Source organism: Gymnodraco acuticeps, unplaced genomic scaffold, assembly GCF_902827175.1.
Source record: "Gymnodraco acuticeps unplaced genomic scaffold, fGymAcu1.1, whole genome shotgun sequence".
In the NCBI taxonomy this organism is placed as follows: domain Eukaryota; kingdom Metazoa; phylum Chordata; class Actinopteri; order Perciformes; family Bathydraconidae; genus Gymnodraco; species Gymnodraco acuticeps.
In genome coordinates, this window is record NW_022991632.1 from 1,121,087 (window position 1) to 1,139,309 (window position 18,223).

An 18,223-nucleotide genomic window follows, 5' to 3' on the forward strand; every position below is an offset into this window, starting at 1 on the left:
CAAATAAATGTTGAAAGAAAAAGTAAATCTGTTTACAGTTCTGTTTCATATAGTCCAGCAGATATGTGAAATATCTGAAAGAATTGTGCTTTTGATGATAAAAGCATGACATTTGGCACACTGTTAGAGCATGCCCTAAGGAAGATTTTTGGCTATAGGGCCATCGCAAATTTGTCCATTGGTTGTTATTTTACCAGTAGTTTAGGATCTAGACCACCTAGGAACTTGATTCTGGTGGCTAATCCTACATTTTCAAGGATGGGGAGTGCATTGGTACTATTTACAACATGCTAGAATGTAGCTAACTATATGTATCTGGTATTCAGGGAACAAAATACACAGTAAAACATTAACATATTTATTATGGTGAAGTAATAATACATGTTACATAATATATATGTAATATTACAGGTTTTCAACTAAATGCAGAGTTAGTTCTGAAAACACAGTCCACCACAATGGCAAAGGGCACTGCACTGAATTGCTGCCTTGACACATTTGCATTGTCCACTGCACCCCTTTTTGCATCCACAGCAGAGGAGTTCACAACAGGCTTGGTAATGTGGTCCAGTAAACTTCCCATCCAGCTGTGGCCTTCCTCTTCCACCCCCAGTCACCTGGGGATTGACTGACTCCTGGCTGCTAGTACGGTCATACAATACCAGAGAGCAGTGTCACACTCACTTCTCTACTTCCCCTCTTCTACGAACAGGCCAAATATGTGGCCATGATTCGTCATTCCATCGATGAGGTAAGGCAGGCATTAGAGATTCTGAATCCTGGTCAGATCACTCTGGATCAACCTCTATACGCTGTGGCTAAACAAATCCAGTGGAGCTGGCCAGCAACTCACAGTGAAGATCATTTTATTGTGATGTTTGTTGGGTTTCACATTGAGATGGCAGTACTCAAGGTGACCTCCTGGAGGGGTAGCGGGTGGAGAAGAGCAGTGTTGTGTTCCCAGTTCCACTTCTGGTCTATCATCCTGCAGCTGGAAATAGAGTTGATGATCTATGTGCGATCAATAAGAGAGGCCGACTTCCTACTCTACATAAATGCCTTGACCAAGAGTGTGCCTTGGTTCCTTTCTCTGGGACTGGTATCCATCTCTATGCCGGATGGACACCAGTCCACTTACGTGACATGATTGTGCTAAAAGATAACCATCCTGATGTCCATGGGCAGTTTCTGAAAGGAAACTTTGCTGTGAAGAAGACGACACACAGCTTCTCTGCTATTGTCATTGTCATTGACCAGGCCCACGAGCAGAACAATGCCTCTGTGAAAGGTGATGGTGGTGCTGTAGGCCTGACAGAGAACCCTGCAGCTCTGCGACGCTGGATGGTGTCTGGCCCCGAGATGGCACGTGTGGTTGGGGAGTTTGAGGCCTCCACTGAGAAGAGCAAGAAGACTGACACCCAGCACCATGAGCAGACCAAACATGCGCAAATGGCATTTGCACAAGATGTTAAAGCACTAATTGGTGCTATATATAAGACATGGGCAATCCATTCTGTGAAATAAGCAGTGAATATCTTCTTGTACTGAATACTAGAGATCTTGCCGATGCAGCAGTCATTGACACTCTGAACCAGATTGAGAAACTCGGGCAGGACGGGTATGACACCTACAGTGGAGGAAATAAGTATTTGATCCCTTGCCGATTTTGTAAATTCACCCACTTACAAAGAAATGAACAGTCTATAATTATAATGGTAGGTTTATTTTAACAGTGAGAGTAGGAATATCAAAAAGAAAATCCAGAAAATTACATTATATAAAAGATACCAAATTATTTAACTGTGGGAAATAAGTATTTGATCCCACACGGATTCTGGCTCCCACAGACCGGTTACATAAGTTCATTTCCTTTAGGAAAGTACCCCTCGTATCAACTTGTTACCTATATAAAAGACACCAGTCCACAGAATCAATCAATCAGATTCCAACCTCTCCACCATGGGCAAGACTAAAGAACTGTCTAAGTACCTCAGGGACAAGATTGTAGACCTGCACTTGGCTGGGATTGGCTACAAAACCATCAGCAAGCAGCTTGGGGAGAAGGTGACAACTGTTGGTGTGATTATTCGGAAATGGAAGGGAAAAAAATCAATCACCGTCGCTCTGGGAATCCACACAAGATCTCGCCCCTTGGGCTATTGAGGATCATGAGAAAGGTGAGGTATCAGCCAAGAACTACAAGGGAGGAACTTGTTAATGATCTCAAGGCAGCTGGGACCACAGACCCAAGAAAACTATTGGTAACACACTACACCATAATGGATCAAACCCTGCAGCGCCCGCAAGTTCCCCTGCTCAAGAAGAACATGAAATATGGGTGTTGAGAGATGTATCCATAGATTTAGTCCCTAATTTTGCTCTCAAAGTGCACCAGATTGATGCTTTTAACTTCAACATTTAAAAAAAAATCTTCCCGGGGGAGCATGCCCCCTGACCCCCCTAGAGGAGGTGAGGTCCACCACCTGCCCACACCCCCTGTTAAATTGTCTCACCCACATTGAGGATGCTTCCTACGCCATGTTTTATTCCATGCGTCAAGTCAGGCAAATTGGGTCAAAATGTTATTGCATCAATGATCTGTTAACATTAGAATCAATAAATATATGCCGTAACTATTTTTGCTCTAGGCAACTCAAGGGCTGCTCAGGTAATGTGATTACTATATGAATAATGGTCCAAAATAACATGAAATGCATAGGGTTTTTTGTTAAGTAACATACTTTCGTCGCCGGCCGGCCGATACATGCGTTGCATTAAGTGGGCTTGTCTGTCAATTAATCCCCGGGCCACTTTTTCCCCCCAGTCCGCCCCTGGTAATGCTCCATCACATGCTTTACATCTATTACAGGGTGAATCTTAAACTGAAGCTTGACTTTAAAGCAACCCAACGGAAGTTTCATGTAAGTTTAGTTCTTTCACTCGTAGCTCGGGCTGCGGGGGTGCTAGAGACGGGAGCATGTTGATGCGACCTTCCTAACCGGAGATATGGCCGCATTTTAAACTTCCGTTGGGTCGCTTAAAAACAAATATCGCAAATCGAATCGCAATCGCAATATCTGTCAGAAAAATCGCAATTAGATTATTTCCCCAAATCGTGCAGCCCTACATCATACCTGCAACGTTTAATTCTCCAGGAGGCACCTAGTATAGTACCAACCAAGATGTTATTCTCCCTCCATGATTGTTAAGAACTCAGACACTCAGGATATAGGACCCAATTGCACGACCCGGGAGAGTAGACAGAGGTAAAGTATTTGTAAGATACTTTATTTTTCCAAAAAAATGATCACTATCTAATCTCAGATGAGATGACAAAATGAGAACAAAAGAAATCGCTCACGTTGTGAGGAACAAAACTTTTCTAGATAACATAGAGAGCATAGCCCTGACTTTGGCATGAGACAAGACAAACTGACAATGAACACTGGGAGACTGGGGAATTTAAACACATGACAACAAGACACAGGTGAAAACAATCAGGCTGGTGCTGATGAGCACAGGAGACACACAAGGGGTGGACAATCAGGAAGCCTGGGTTGCGTTCCAATAGTCCATTTAGCTTAGGAACCTTCCTAACCAAGTGAAATGACCCGGAAGTACGTCAGTGGCAGCCATGATAAGTGCCGTTCCAATTCTCTAAATGAAAGGAAAGGAGGTTTCAAACTTCCTTTATAACCTCCTTTAGCTTAGGAACCACTGGACCTCCCTTACCGAAAGGAGAGGAGAAAATGCTGCCCCACAATGCCTTGCAGCCGCAGCATTTGCCGTCACACAACAGTCAACGATTATGACGGAGAAATTATATCATGAAAGTTACGGTGCTTATTAAGCATTTTAAAACGTATGTGGTAACTTGCCAAAGTGCTTTGTTTTGAACGTTCATCAGTATTATAATCAAAAAGAGAAATATGAACGTTAGTTTTTACTGAAATGATCAAATAAAGTCAACATTTCACAGTCTTCACTGAGCTGTGTGGGGTTTGTTCAACTCAAGATGTTTGAATGGTGATATACACAGTGATAGATGTTAAGGACTAATGTTTATAATAAATACATTTGTATTTATTTTAAGATATTTTCAAACAATCATACGTATTGGGATCATTTGTATTAATGTGGACCGGAGGGAGAGGGTGCGAGCATAAGTTTCACTTTCCTTTTTTATTTCAATTCCAACTTTGGTCATGGAGAATATGTTTCTCTGTTGTCCACGTTCATAAAGCATAAAGCAACAGCATCAGAGCACGGTGCAGAGTCTCTAGATGAGTTTACAGTAGTCCCTCGTTCTTATTAAACATCCATGTTGTAGTCCGCTGTATAGACAACTGTAGTTTCCATAGTTTCCCCACAGCAGCAGACGCACATTCATGACGTCCGCTGGCGCATCATAAACAGTCGGATAGTGAAAGTGCATTCGGATTCTCTAAAGTACCGCGGTCTCTTCTCCTAAGTCCTTTTGAATTCTCCTATCCACTATCCCTTAACCCCGTGACGTTTCACTCAGAGGTCAAGGAATAGGAGACAGGGTCAGAATTTAGGAGCTGATTTTTGGATTATCGGAACGCAACCCTGGAATGAGAGATAAATAGTGAGTGACAAAAAAAACATGAAAATGAACCTCTCTTAGCATTTATGTCGGTGCACAACAGTGATGGAAGCCAAAGTGAAACAACACCTCAACATTTGAGCTAATAAACCGTGATATATAACAGTGATATAGAAAAAATGTTCGCCCCAAAAGGCCAGGTGCCTCAGGTAAGCTGACCACAAATCTCTCAGGCTCTGATCTGAAACAATGAGGCTCCCCTCTCGTTCTGTGATTCCTTTACTCGTGCAGCTCGCAGCTCAGCAACGTCTCTTCCTACGCACGCACAGGTCATGGTGGGACCGAAAAACTGCATGACACATAATAGAACAAAGAATAAAGAATCTGTCTGGAAATGAAGACAGACAGAGATGAGATCGCTTAACAGCTGAGACCACCAAAAAGAGAAACACAGAAGAAGAAGAGAGGGAGATGAAAGAGTGCATAAATATAAGAGAAAGATGAAAAAGCATTAAAAAGATGCAGCAAAATGTAGAGGAACTGACAACCAGAAAGACCAAAAAGGACAAAAAAAGTCAATATAAAAATGTCTCTGGCCTCGCTGTTTAACCCTTATCCTCCGACAGATTTCAAATCTCACTTCAGATCTCATTCCTTTATTTTGCCAAATCCCTAACCTTGGATTTTTCCAACCCTGCCCTACAATTCATCCCACCGTGTTATACCGTCCTTCCTCGGTCTAAGTAATCTTTCCTAGCAAATCAATCTCTTTGCTCCATGCTCCATCTACAGAAGGGCTAGTGAAGTTTCACACTCACTTTGATGTTGGCACAAAAAGGAGACCTGAGGGGGAGAGGCAGACAGAGGGAGGGGCGAAGGAAAGAAGATTCGATTCTCCTCTGGCTTCGTTTGATCTAGGGGCCTTCGGATACACCAGTCCCGCTTTGCTTTGATTAGTATGCATCTTGTTAATGTGTGCATGTTGATGCTCACACCTGAAAGTCGTGTGGTCACATCATGTTATGGAAATTGCTTTTCTCTCTGCTTTTAAGCAGCTTTGAATGCATTCAGTCAGTGTGTAGACAAAGCCGTAAAGGTGAACCGAAGGATATTGAGATTGAAAGAGTATTGACTCTCTCCCTCAGCTTTTCTGTCACTCACATGTCTCGGGTTTAAAAGAAAAGGCAAACAGTACATGACTCACCTTTGACAATCTGCTTGGCGCAGGTGTTGTAGACCTGTATCTGGGTGGTGTTCGTAGGAAACACCTGGTCAAACACGTATGACTTCCCCTGTGAAGTACAAACACACACAGTCAGCCACACCACAACACAGACAGATTGGAGATTCTGATTTGTGCCAACACTTCATCATCCCCTGTGACTCCCTTCCTTGGAAGTTTGTGAAGCAGAGCAGGGAATGTGAGAGAGACTTCACACATAATGTTTATCATTAAAAGACTGTAAAAAAAGTGCTACATCCATATTTAATTCATAAACATGCTTTATGGACGCTGAGTCCATCTCTCCTGAATAGCAGTGCATATATCACAGTTTGAGGCCAGTATGTCTCCTTTGAATACTATGCTTTCTGTGTTTGTCACTATGTATTTTATTTGTGTACATTCTGTGCTACTGCAGAGGATGCTTTGTATGAGTGCACTGTTAAGCCTTAGGTAAAAGGCTGTGCAACCCCAAGAGAGACAGAGAAAGAGATCACATGTGAGGTGAAGCCATTAGAGGCAGCGTTCAAGGACTTGGAGAGTAAAGTGATGGAGTGGAGAGGAGAGATGTTGTGGAGGAGTAGAGCAGGGGACTGCAAATCCAGAGAGAGCAGAAGAAAGTAGATGACCTGAAAGCAGTAATGGCATGGAAGAAAGACTGTACTTAAAACAGTACAAAAATATATATTATAAAGAGGTTTTTTTATACTGAATCAGTGGGTCGGTTAACCAGACGGAAAAGCAGCCTTAGTGAGAAACAAGACAGCCAATCAGACGTCCATCAGCTACAAGTCAAACTGCCAATTTCCCACAGACACAGACATGGGTTGCCATTCAGCCAGTTAATTATCCAACTAGCATTATTCCACTGAAAAGCCACTTTCCATATTTTACAGACACCACATATGAGGTAACACAGTATGTGAAAAAGATAGAAACTGAAGGCAGTCTAGTCTTGTTATTAAAACATGCCTGATAGCAGTTTGTGTGTGTGGTGGGTGTAGGGATGCATATACAATGTTCCTCTAGCAGTGTGTGCAATTGTACAAGACAGCCTAGACCACCCACAAACCTGCAGACATCCACTGAGAGAAGAAGAAACACAGTAGAAGGCTGTCTTACCTTCACAGCTATTTTTCACTCAGGTTTTATTATAGTATGCTCTTTGTGATGCGTTGGTCGCATGACGAACAAACTATACTTACTGTATGTAAGGTATGCTGACTTTGATGAGGAAAAACATTTGTATTGTGTCTTTTCTTTTTCTTATTTATAAAACAGTCTTCAAAACATGTTTCATGGAAATGTTAAATGTAGATGTTTATGTTATATACTTTTTTTTAAATTCACATATTAATTAAAAAATACTTGTAATCTGATACAACCTTAAAATAATGTTTGGTTTAAAATCAAGAGCTGTCTATGCAACGCTTTATTTGAGGATCTAACATGTAACTAAGGCATTATGGGTCAAAATCACCATGGAAGCAGATTAAATAAATGTTTGTTTGTGTGTCCATCCATCCATCCATCTTCTCCCGCTTATCCGTGGTCGGGTCGCGGGGGGTAGCAGTTCCAGCAGAGAGCCCCAAACTTTCCCTGGCGACATCAACCAGCTCTGACTGTGTGTAGGCAATCTAATGCAACCAGACATGGAACTCATCTTTGGTCTTCTTGACCATATACTATATATATATATATATATATATATATATATATATATATATATATATATACATACATACTCGGGTGTCTGAACTTTCCTTCAAGCCTGCAGAAAGGCTGTGTCAGGCAGAAGATGACGCACCCTTTGAGAGATCTGCAAAGGTCTCTTATGTAATCTGGATGTACTGTCTAATGGCCAGGATTTACTTTGGCCGCAAACCATCCCTAGTATAGGCTGTTCTTTCCTTATTGTCTTGAGGGTTGTATAGGGAGCAGGAAGTGGGAGCGCCATGTTACATAAGCACGTCATTAAATCCATGAGTCTTGTTCTATTCATGCTCCTGTTCAAAGCAAGAGGGGATAATGTCCCTACAAGGAAACACATTGTTATTGCTTCTATGGTTTAAATATGGAAATGTATTGATATCATAGGAAGAAAGGCAAGCATTAAAACCGTTTTGAAAAGAGAATGAAATTGAGACCCGTTTCAACATGCCACACGTTGCACATTCATAGAAATAAGCATTTTTGACTGGTTTTAATACACTCTCAAACTCCCATGCTAATTTAAAAACTGTGATTATGTCTGCACCAGCAGTCTGGGATAAAATACATCAATAATCCCCCGCACCTCAAAGTATTACATAGGCTATTGCCCCGCTGCTTCTGAGCCTTTTAAATGACACATTCAACAACAAGCTTGACACAAAATCCCAACGCACACAAATCTAAGTGGCTTAAATAATACATTCGTTGGCTTTTAAGAATTGGCTCTTTTGTTGTGTAAATCACAATTCACTGTGTTGCTCTCTTATTTCACAAGCACATAGATATTATGTTGGGTTTCTACATGCCATTTTAACATTGTGCATGTATCCTTACATTTATGTACAAGGCTTTGCACTATAAGCGGCTAATATGTGGCAGTAAAGTGTTTATTGTTTACAGTATATGATCAAAAATCAATAATGGGAGGTGATGATAAATAATGAAAATAGTAAAGTCAATATTTTACAGCAGTAACAACACAACCAAGGGAGTAACAATGATTTGTTGACTAGTAAGTCACACAAGAATAAAACATTTTGTATTTAACATTTTTACAAACAAAATGTTACTTTTCTGTGCTCCACCCAGGCATGCAAACGTTGGCCGTAAATAGGCAAATGGCTGTGTGTCAACTGGAGTGAAAACCCCATTAGGTCAATTATTCAGAATGCACTGTTTACATGTTGAAATGTTCCAAATAAGGCTCCTTAAACAAGAACAACAATTGTTATCACATGTCTTAGTCGGAAAATGTTACGTTCGGAATAAGGCCTATTTCCAAATATGCCATATGACCCATGATATCAAATCTGAAATTTTAGTGGAATATTAGTGTGCATGTAAATGTAGTCGTGTTATATGCATTTCATATGTTTAAATATATGAAAAGTGGATATGGGCAGGCTACCGTTATGGACCGAAAGTCATAATCCCTTTTAGTGTTGCCATGGTTTAACATGCAGCCTGGTCAACACATCCTCACTCCCAGGTCGGCCTATGTTGACGTTATGTCAAGTCCCCTGTCGGCTTTTTCCAACGCAAGGGGGGGCCCTTAGCGTCCATTTTCAACGCAAGGGGGGGCCCTTAGCGTCCATTTTCAGCTTTCCGGGATGTCCATATGCTTCTATGGACGCTCATGGAAGCACGGCATTCGTTTGTGTCGACTGCCCTTAAAGGCAATGTGAGCGTCCATTCTCATTGGATAACGGAGAATTGTACACCCGGAAGTAAGTATTCCCCTTACTGTCGATTGATTTTACAGTGATATCTGCACTACTCATCGACTAAAAAACACCAGATTATCCTTGTTAATTACACAACATTGATTGGTTTAAATTGTGTGCAATGCTTTTGTATTTTTCCCCTTCGATTCGGAGAAACAAATATTTTTTCGGAGTAAAGGATGGCAGAAGACACTACACTACCCAGAATCCCCAGCTATCGTTTGGACTACACCATGTGCTCTGTTTGACAAACCCTGTGATAGTCCTCAAGCTCTGTGATTGGAGAGTGTGCTCCGAGGGTTACGCCGAGCCTCGAACAGCACTTGAAATGGGATGGAACCACGGCAGACTGTCCATAACTGGATTTGAACGGGTCCACCGCGTCCCCCCCTCCCCCACCCCGTCCCCAGAACTACACATGCTGGCTATTCTGTTTCGCAACATGTTCTTTATCTATGGCACGTCTCTACTGGGAGTTGTAGTTTTAAAAGACGTTTTCGTATTTCCCATAATAAGAAGTTGCCAGTATTAAACTGTGTACATCCATGGAGGTTTAGGGGATAGGAAACACTCACATTTAAAACATATAATTAATAAATGTGTGAAAATTGCTTGTGCCCATAATGGGCAGCATTCATATATATACACACATGCCAGCTAAGGTCAGAAGAGCTTTATTTAACAGCTGGTCTTATGTTTGTGACCCCTGTTGTTAATTGATAACATTACATTACATTAATTGATAAGCCTGAAACATGCACTTGTCAAGGTTCAGAGGCACATTTTGCAAATATGGCAGTAGCCATCGATCAGCTTAAGATAAGATATACTTTATTGATCTCAAGTTGGAACATTTGCGTTACATCAGCATGTGTACCAGTTAAATATGCAGTGGTGTTTATTTGTAAATCATTTAGTATAATCACACAAATTCTGTGTTTTATATTCAACAATTCTGTGTTCTTTATTTATTGATTGTTCAATACCTGACAAGGCCGGAGATGAAATATCTACATACATCTTATAAGAGTATAATACATTATGTATAATATCAGTTAAAATAAGTGCTTCAACATAGTTAACATTGCTGGAGGTATACACAAATATTGATAGATGTCTTGTAATGTGCTATTGAGGAACCTGCGACCCAAGTTTTTCATTCAATGCATAACTACACCATAGTTGTGTAGGCCTATATGATATGTCAATAAACCTTAGAAAATCTTGAAATCTTGAAAGGGATGTGCAAAATAGTCATTATATACAGTCTTTAATTAACTATTAGTAGAGAATAACGAGTAATGAATATACTTCATAGGGATCCTATTAATATCTAATAATAAAAATAATGAAATTCAATAACATGCTTTAACCACTAGGTGTCCCTTTATATCAGCTGTGCACCTTTATGGTGTAAATACAGCCTATCTACCAATTGGATCAAATATAAAAGTCAGCCGAATTAGTGTTGATACTGCAAGGAGACGTATTGTGTGAAAAGAAATGTAAGATGTTGTTTAATGGCTGATATATTTATGATCCACGTCACGTTTTCAGTTCCTCATGTTTGTCTAGAAGTCTTCTCATCAGGGCTCTATAAATACAGAACTACGGCAGATATGTAATATTTAATGCAGCCGAACCGTGTATTACAATGCCGTTATGTGATGACTTCCAAAGAGAAAAGCAAGCACACTCGGAATAAAGTATTTTTAAAAAAAAATGTTTTCGGTCTGTTTCCGGTATTTGTTAATGACGATGTGCTCTGAGATGTGAGACTGGAATTGCACAGGGGAAAATAACGTAGGCTATCTTTAGATGCGGATTTTGTTAAACTAATATGTTTGCGCTGTGGACCAACACTATACACTGACGGGGAAGGGGGGTAGCAATAAAGATAACACCATTAAACAGTTACACAACATAACAGAAATAATATCGATAGCAGCGTCCCTAGCAACCACCTTGGTAACAATGAAAACGTTATGGACGCAATTTCCTGAAGTAATCTTCGTAATAACTAGCAAACTAAAGATCATGTACATCCACTGCACACATAATCTGAAATAACAACTGATATTTCTCGCATCAAATGACATCAAAACGCATTTTAATGGCCAAACTAACTTTAAAATAGGCATTTTCCACCGAGAATAAAACGAAGTTCGGCCATGTTTTTTTTTTCTGCAGGGAGAAATTTGAAGATTACGTGACGTCAAACAGAGCACATGGTGTAGTCCAAACGATAGCTGGGGATTCTGGGTAGTGTAGTGTCTTCTGCCATCCTTTACTCCGAAAAAATATTTGTTTCTCCGAATCGAAGGGGAAAAATACAAAAGCATTGCACACAATTTAAACCAATCAATGTTGTGTAATTAACAAGGATAATCTGGTGTTTTTTAGTCGATGAGTAGTGCAGATATCACTGTAAAACAGTGGCGAACCGTGTCTATCACAACTGGACCTTCTGTATACACACACACACACCCCCCGCCAGCCCCCCCCCCCCCCCCCACTGTTATAATGTCCGTCTTTTCACTGAATTGCCGTCTTGAAAAGGGTACTCACAACAATTCCGCAACAACTTCATCTTCACCTGTTGCACTTGCCATTTCAACGTTAAAAAAAATAAAACGGCATGAATTGCTTCGTTGCATTCATCTATCCTCTGTCTCGAGCCAGTTAACTAGCGGGCCTTCTAGAATACCCTGGAACCGAGGGGAACTCTGAAAGAATACGCCCATTGGTTACAAATCAATATATGATTGGTTGATCAAACTGTCAGTCCAAACGTACGCTCTCATTCAGTGCAACGGCCAGGGCATTCGATCAAGGATGTAGAATACCTTGGTTGAAGGATATTCTACCCAGAGACCCAGAACAAGATCTGATTGGTTGATTTCTTTTCTAACACAAAACCACTGAAATGCGTAGTGCATGGTCCGAGAAGGACAAACAAATCAACGTAACACTGTAATATTACAGATCAACAACATAGATACCATACTCATTTATTCATTTTATATACATTTTATTACATTTTATTTATATAATTAAATCGATTTTTTGTTTGTTTTATCTGAGTGTTGCTGGGTATTCTCTGAATACCTTGAAGGCCCTGATGGTTCGCCACTGCTGTAAAATCAATCGACATTAAGGGGAATACTTACTTCCGGGTGTAGAATTATCCGTTATCCAATGAGAATGGACGCTCACATTGGCTTTAAGGGCAGCCGACACAAACGAATGCCGTGCTTCCATGAGCGTCCATAGAAGCATATGGACATCCCGGAACGCTGCAAATGGACGCTAAGGCCCCCCCCCCTTGCGGTGAAAATGGACGCTAAGGGCCCCCCTTGCGTTGGAAAAAGCCGACACAGGGGACTTGACATAACGTCAACATAGGCCGACCTGGGAGTGAGGATGTGTTGGCCTGGTAGCATACTGCTCCATCAGTTCATACACTGAAAAAGTGAATGACTAGTATTTAAATAACTCAACCTTGTGATCATTTCCCAGCTTAAGAAAATATTTTGAAACAGTTACATTAAGATGATATAGTGAGAGTAGTTGAGCTAAGCTATTTTGGTCTGCCAAGATTATTTATGCTTTTTTCATGCCACACAGTGTTTCTGCTCAACCTATTTAAATGCCATTTGTGTCACTCCCAAGAGCTGTAGTTGAAAATGAGGCAGCATTAACACAGTGTAAGACGTGAATAAGATCTTTTCCACAATGAACTCTGACTTTATAGAGCTAGCTTTGCTTAAAATATTTTGTCTGTGAAAGAGAGTGGTGGCAGAATCCAAGCTTCAAGTTTAGCTATTATTCTCCTCCATTTCCTAATAAGCGAAACTGCTTAGCTATTATTTTCAAGTGCTGTATTTACAGCTGCAGGTACAAACAAGCTCCCCATCAGAGCTGATTAGCACTGAATATGTACCCACTGAGCCATGCAATGCTACACAGTACTCACATGCAGGTAGTGAGGGAGAAATCATGATGTGGTCTTCATTGGGGTGAATCAAATGAGTTGGTTACATAAGCGGTTTGCAGGCAGAGATCAAGAGATAGAGAGAGAGAATTAAAAACTCTGATAAATCAACAGAATCTGTGAGAAGCAATGGCCGTCGGCAAAGAAAAGCCTAAAAACAAGACTTTGCTGAACAAAACAAATACAAGGGGAAAATAATCACTGAGAAGGAATAATAATAAGTAGGAAAAATAAGCCTTAAAAACAGCAACTAAATGAGAGACAAAGAGTGTGAAATACAATCACGATCAAAAACAACTGAGGAGTGAGGTGGAGAACATACACAAACAAGAGAGGCAATCGACTGAAGAGAAGAAAACGAGTTAACAAGAGGCAATGAAAGAAAAAAAGAGAAACGAGAGGGTGAAGTGTTCTAGCAGCAGCTGTTGAATTTAAATGGAGGTCTTCTGGTACACAGGGTTTAATACCTCTGGGACCAAAGATGCTCCTCTCTTACCAGAGGGCTTGGAACCCCCTGTGAGGGTCCACTAGATGTCTGGGTTCCATGCATGGGTCTTTTAACAGACACATGCTGTACAGACACATTGAAATAATGCACATGTCTGTATACAAACAATGCCTTGCGATGAAGCTAAACGACAAAGCAAGGCGTCTCAGTGCAGTAAGAAACATTAATGATATTATAGCAGCATGTGTCTAATGTTAGCAGCTATTAGGCTGGACATTATGGATTAAGATTTAGGTTATGTTATGTCCTTTTAACTGTTATTTTGATTGCATATTATTTAACTATTAAAAGAAAAGGCAATAAAGACTGTTTGGTACTTAGATGGATGTAAACAGGATATAGAATGAATACATAAATAAAGGTTGATTTTTTGTAAGGCATCAAGATTACACAAAACTGCACAGGGCAATTTCTGGCCAAAGAGAGACGATTGAGATGGTTTAAACTACACAGTCGTTTTCATGGGATCGATAGACATTTGGCATGGATGGCGACAAGCACTCTCTGATGTCAAGTCACACACTGGGTTAATCTCACCATGTTCCACCACATTCTCCCTGAGAGGTCTGGCTGCACTAGAGGCTCAATTACCGCATGCTACATCCACCTTGGCTTCTGACAGACAACAGGTATAACACACACACCACAACAAAAAGGTCACTTGTCAGGATAATGTTGCTCATTTTAAGTGTTTGCCAAATGGACCTATGCCTCCATTACTGTGGTGTGGACAGACTTGAAGGTGAACTAAAAATATTCACAAGAAAAGGCCAACACACAAAACTGCACCTGCATATGATACATTTTTGGTAACTGCCAATACTGGCTCCAAAGTAACAATACACACACATTTTGAACCCTTTCAGAGAGGTTTAATTTATGTCACATTCTTCTCCTGCATCTAGTTTAAATCCAAAGTCTCCCTCCCACTAACCAGGAGACATATAGCTCAATATTTAAATGCAGAGCTGGATGAGATGATAAGAGGATTAGACATGTGTTCCTCCTCCTACACATTGGCGGGCTGTCAGTCAGGCAAGCAGGCGACTGCTCACTTTTTGCTCCATGGCTCCTTTTGCAGGGGTTTAGTATTGGCGTGTGAGCATGACTGAGGGCAGATGAGGAAAAGGAGGGGGACCCATTTCCCTTATCAGACTGTGTGTGTGTGTGTGTGTGTGTGTGTGTCTCTATCACTCTCCCCTTGCCCCACAAACTCATCCACTGCCCGTCTTTCTCCTCACAGACATACATGCACATACAAGCACAGTGAGACTGACAGCAAAGAAGAATTCATGCTGCCAATGTCTGCTCAATACGCCAAGCTAATCAGGCTTTGAGCCTCAGATAACAGCATCATTAGCGATTCTCTCGACAAGAGAAAAATCCCTTACAACTGCAAAAGCTCCATTCACACAATATTACTAAACATGACTGTATTTTCTAATTCACTGTGCTGACAAGTCTAATCAGACTCGACTGGCACACTGCCTCGTGCACAAAGCGGCTTGTTAGGGATTAATTTTGTCTTTACTCCTTAGACATTTAACTTTATTTTGTGTGTTGACATCCCCGCTTCTAATCTCCCGTAAGGAATGTGATAATGCAGTCGTATGTTGATACTAGGTTTTACAGCTTGACCTACAGGGCATATGGAGGGTTTTGCGAGTGTGAGAACGCTAGTTTCTAAGCTCCAAAGATGGGAGAGACATCTCCTGTGTCTGCAGATGTGTTTACGCCATGGTTTACGCCCATCCCCAATATGTGGATTTGACTCTCTGTAAACTAGTTAAAAGGTCTACCAAGATGTGAGGCTGATCAGATTTGACATGGCAAACCACCCGTGCAGTCAGAACCTTTGACTGTGTGACTTGTGATGTGAATTTCTCCGGCCGATGCTTGTATTAAATCTCAGTGTTTGACATCAGAACTCCTGCTCATCCCGTGTCTCCTTCATGAGTCGGTGACTCCCACTGCATTGCTACACAGAAGTTTCCTCCACACGGCTCTCAGTGTTGACTAAATGCAGGGACACATTGTGGTAGTATTTTTAAAGGTTTTTGCAGATATCCTATAGTTAGCTATTTTGGTAAGTGTTTCACTTAATTAATAGCAAAGGGAACCAAAGTACACCACCCAACATTACGTTGTTAAAACTCTTTTATAATTTCATTTAGTTCCCTTCGTCAAGTTGTTTATTGAAAATCCACACATTGAAGTGGAGCAATTAGTCCCCCATCAAAGTGAAATAGTGCATACTGCACAATTGATCAGGAGTGAGAGAAGCAGGAGTCAGAGGAGTGGAGAACAGAGGGAAGGGATGAGTGGGTTTGTTCACCAAGTTCCAGAAAACAGGAGCAACATGGACCTCCCTGTGGACACTGGTGGAGTGAGAAAAAAGAGAGCAGCATCCAGTTGAGGAGAGTGTAACACAGAAATAATTCAAACCACGACAGGTGAGCAGCAATGACTGACAGAGAATAACAGAAATTACAGCAATAAACTGATGAATGTAATTGAATAAACACATAACTAGGGCCAAGAAAGGGTGGGTGGAGGACGGGTCTCGGGCGGACGGCCCGGGGGCAAGGCAGAGACCAAGGAGGGGGTCTCGGGCGGAAGGCCCGGGGGCAAGGCAGAGTCCAAGGTGGGGAACTCGGGCGAACGGCCCGGGAGCAAGGCTGAGTCCAAGGTGGGGAACTCGGGCGAACGACCCGGGGACAAGGCAGAGACCATGGAGGGGCGAAGGCCACAGCGGGCGAACTCAGGGGGCGAGCATGAGGGCGAAGGCAGCGGCAGGAAGAGTCAGGGGGCCGGGCCCGAGGGCGAAGACCACGGCACTCAGGGGGCCGGGCTCGAGGGCGAAGACCGCGGCTCTCAGGGGGCCGGGCTCGAGGGCGAAGACCAGACAGCTCCGGAGGCCGGGCAGAACCTGGTGTCGGCCGAACAGGAACCGGAGCCAGTGGGACAGGCTTCGGCAGGATCCCCCACGGAAGAGGACCAGGAGTTGGCAGGACCCCCGGCGAGACAGGTGATTTAGAGGAGACTCGAGAGGAGACTTGAGAGGGGACTCGAGAGGGGATCTGAGAGGTGACTGGAGAGAGGGCTTGAGAGGTGACTCGAGAGGGGACTTGAGAAAGAACTTGAGAGGAGACTTGAGAAGGAACTCGAGAGGGGACTTGAGAGGGGACCTGAGAGGGGACCTGAGAGCGGACCTGAGAGGGGACCTGAGAGGGGACCTGTGTCGATCGGTACGCTGACGGGACACGGGGAGCTGGTGTCGGCTGGAGAGCCAACAGGAGACGAGGTGCTGGAGTCGGCCGGTACGCCGACAGGCCTCGGGGAGCTGGCGTTGGCCGGTACGCCGACAGGACTCGGGGAGCTGGCGTCGGCCGGTAAGCCAGTACTGGAGCCGAAACTGGAGTAGGGACCATGGCTACTAGGGCCGGCACCGAAGCCGGAACCATGGCTGCTGGGGCCGGGACTGGGGCTGGAACCATGGCTGCTGGGGCCGGGACTGGGGCCGGAACCATGGCTCTTGGGGCTCTGGCTGCTAGCCTGGCCTTGCGACTCCTTCTTTTAAGAGCCGTTTGGAGGCTTCGTGGACCTCTAAAAGCCAGACGAGTTCCAGAGAACGGCTCCTGGACAGGAGCAGGACATGGGGAAGAAGCAGGGGTTGACTCCGGACGGAACGCACCGAGACGTTTGTAGTCAGCAGGCTGGAAATCACACACCCAGAGGAAGTTCAAAATCCAGCCAGGTAAAAATTTCACCAAGCCTGGTTTCTTCATAGCCAACCGGTGCGCCTCTACCAGAGCGGCCCCCTTCTGCAGAACACTGGACGCTCCCTTCCACCAATCAAAGCAGCAAGCCAGATAAAAGGTAAAATGCTGTAATTCTACCTCAAATGGATCATCTGCTGGGTCCATTTGTGGTCGGTCCATTCTGTCAGGGTGCGTGGAAAAGGTAGGACCCAAATGCAGAATTTTAACAAAAAGCGAGCTATATTAAATAATAAAAGCTGTGTCAAAAGGCAGTATCCAAAATATCCCAAAACAAATGAGCAGCACAAGGAACATGGACCATGGAATAACATGGAGGGAAAACAATGGACCGACATGGAACTAGACTAAATACACAGAAGGGTAATCACACGACAAGACACAGCTGGGCAGGGGAGGGAGAAACACAAGGGCAACAGGTGAACACAATGAGACAATCAGACACACCAGGGAAACTAACGACAGGGAGGAGGACCAGACAAAACACAAGGAGGAAGACAAAACAGACTTACAAAACCGTGACATAAACATTACATTACATTACATTGCATTTAGCTGACGCTTTTATCCAAAGCGACTTACAATAAGTGCGTTCGACCAACAAAATACAAACTTGAAGAAAACAGAATCATATAAGTACATCAGGCTTCATAGAGCATTACATTACATTACATTGCATTTAGCTGACGCTTTTATCCAAAGCGACTTACAATAAG

The 18,223-nt window shown here is 42.7% G+C and overlaps 1 protein-coding gene across 2 annotated transcripts in view; it reads right to left on the reverse strand.

The window, feature by feature from the left end:
* Positions 1 to 18,223, reverse strand: part of kif5ab (kinesin family member 5A, b) — an 82,324-nt gene that overhangs the window by 42,522 nt on the left and 21,579 nt on the right. For both annotated transcript variants that reach the window (XM_034198390.1, XM_034198389.1), the window contains exon 2: positions 5,772 to 5,859. In XM_034198390.1, coding sequence (XP_034054281.1) covers positions 5,772 to 5,859 — 88 coding nt within the window. The remainder of the gene's footprint in view (positions 1 to 5,771; positions 5,860 to 18,223) is intronic.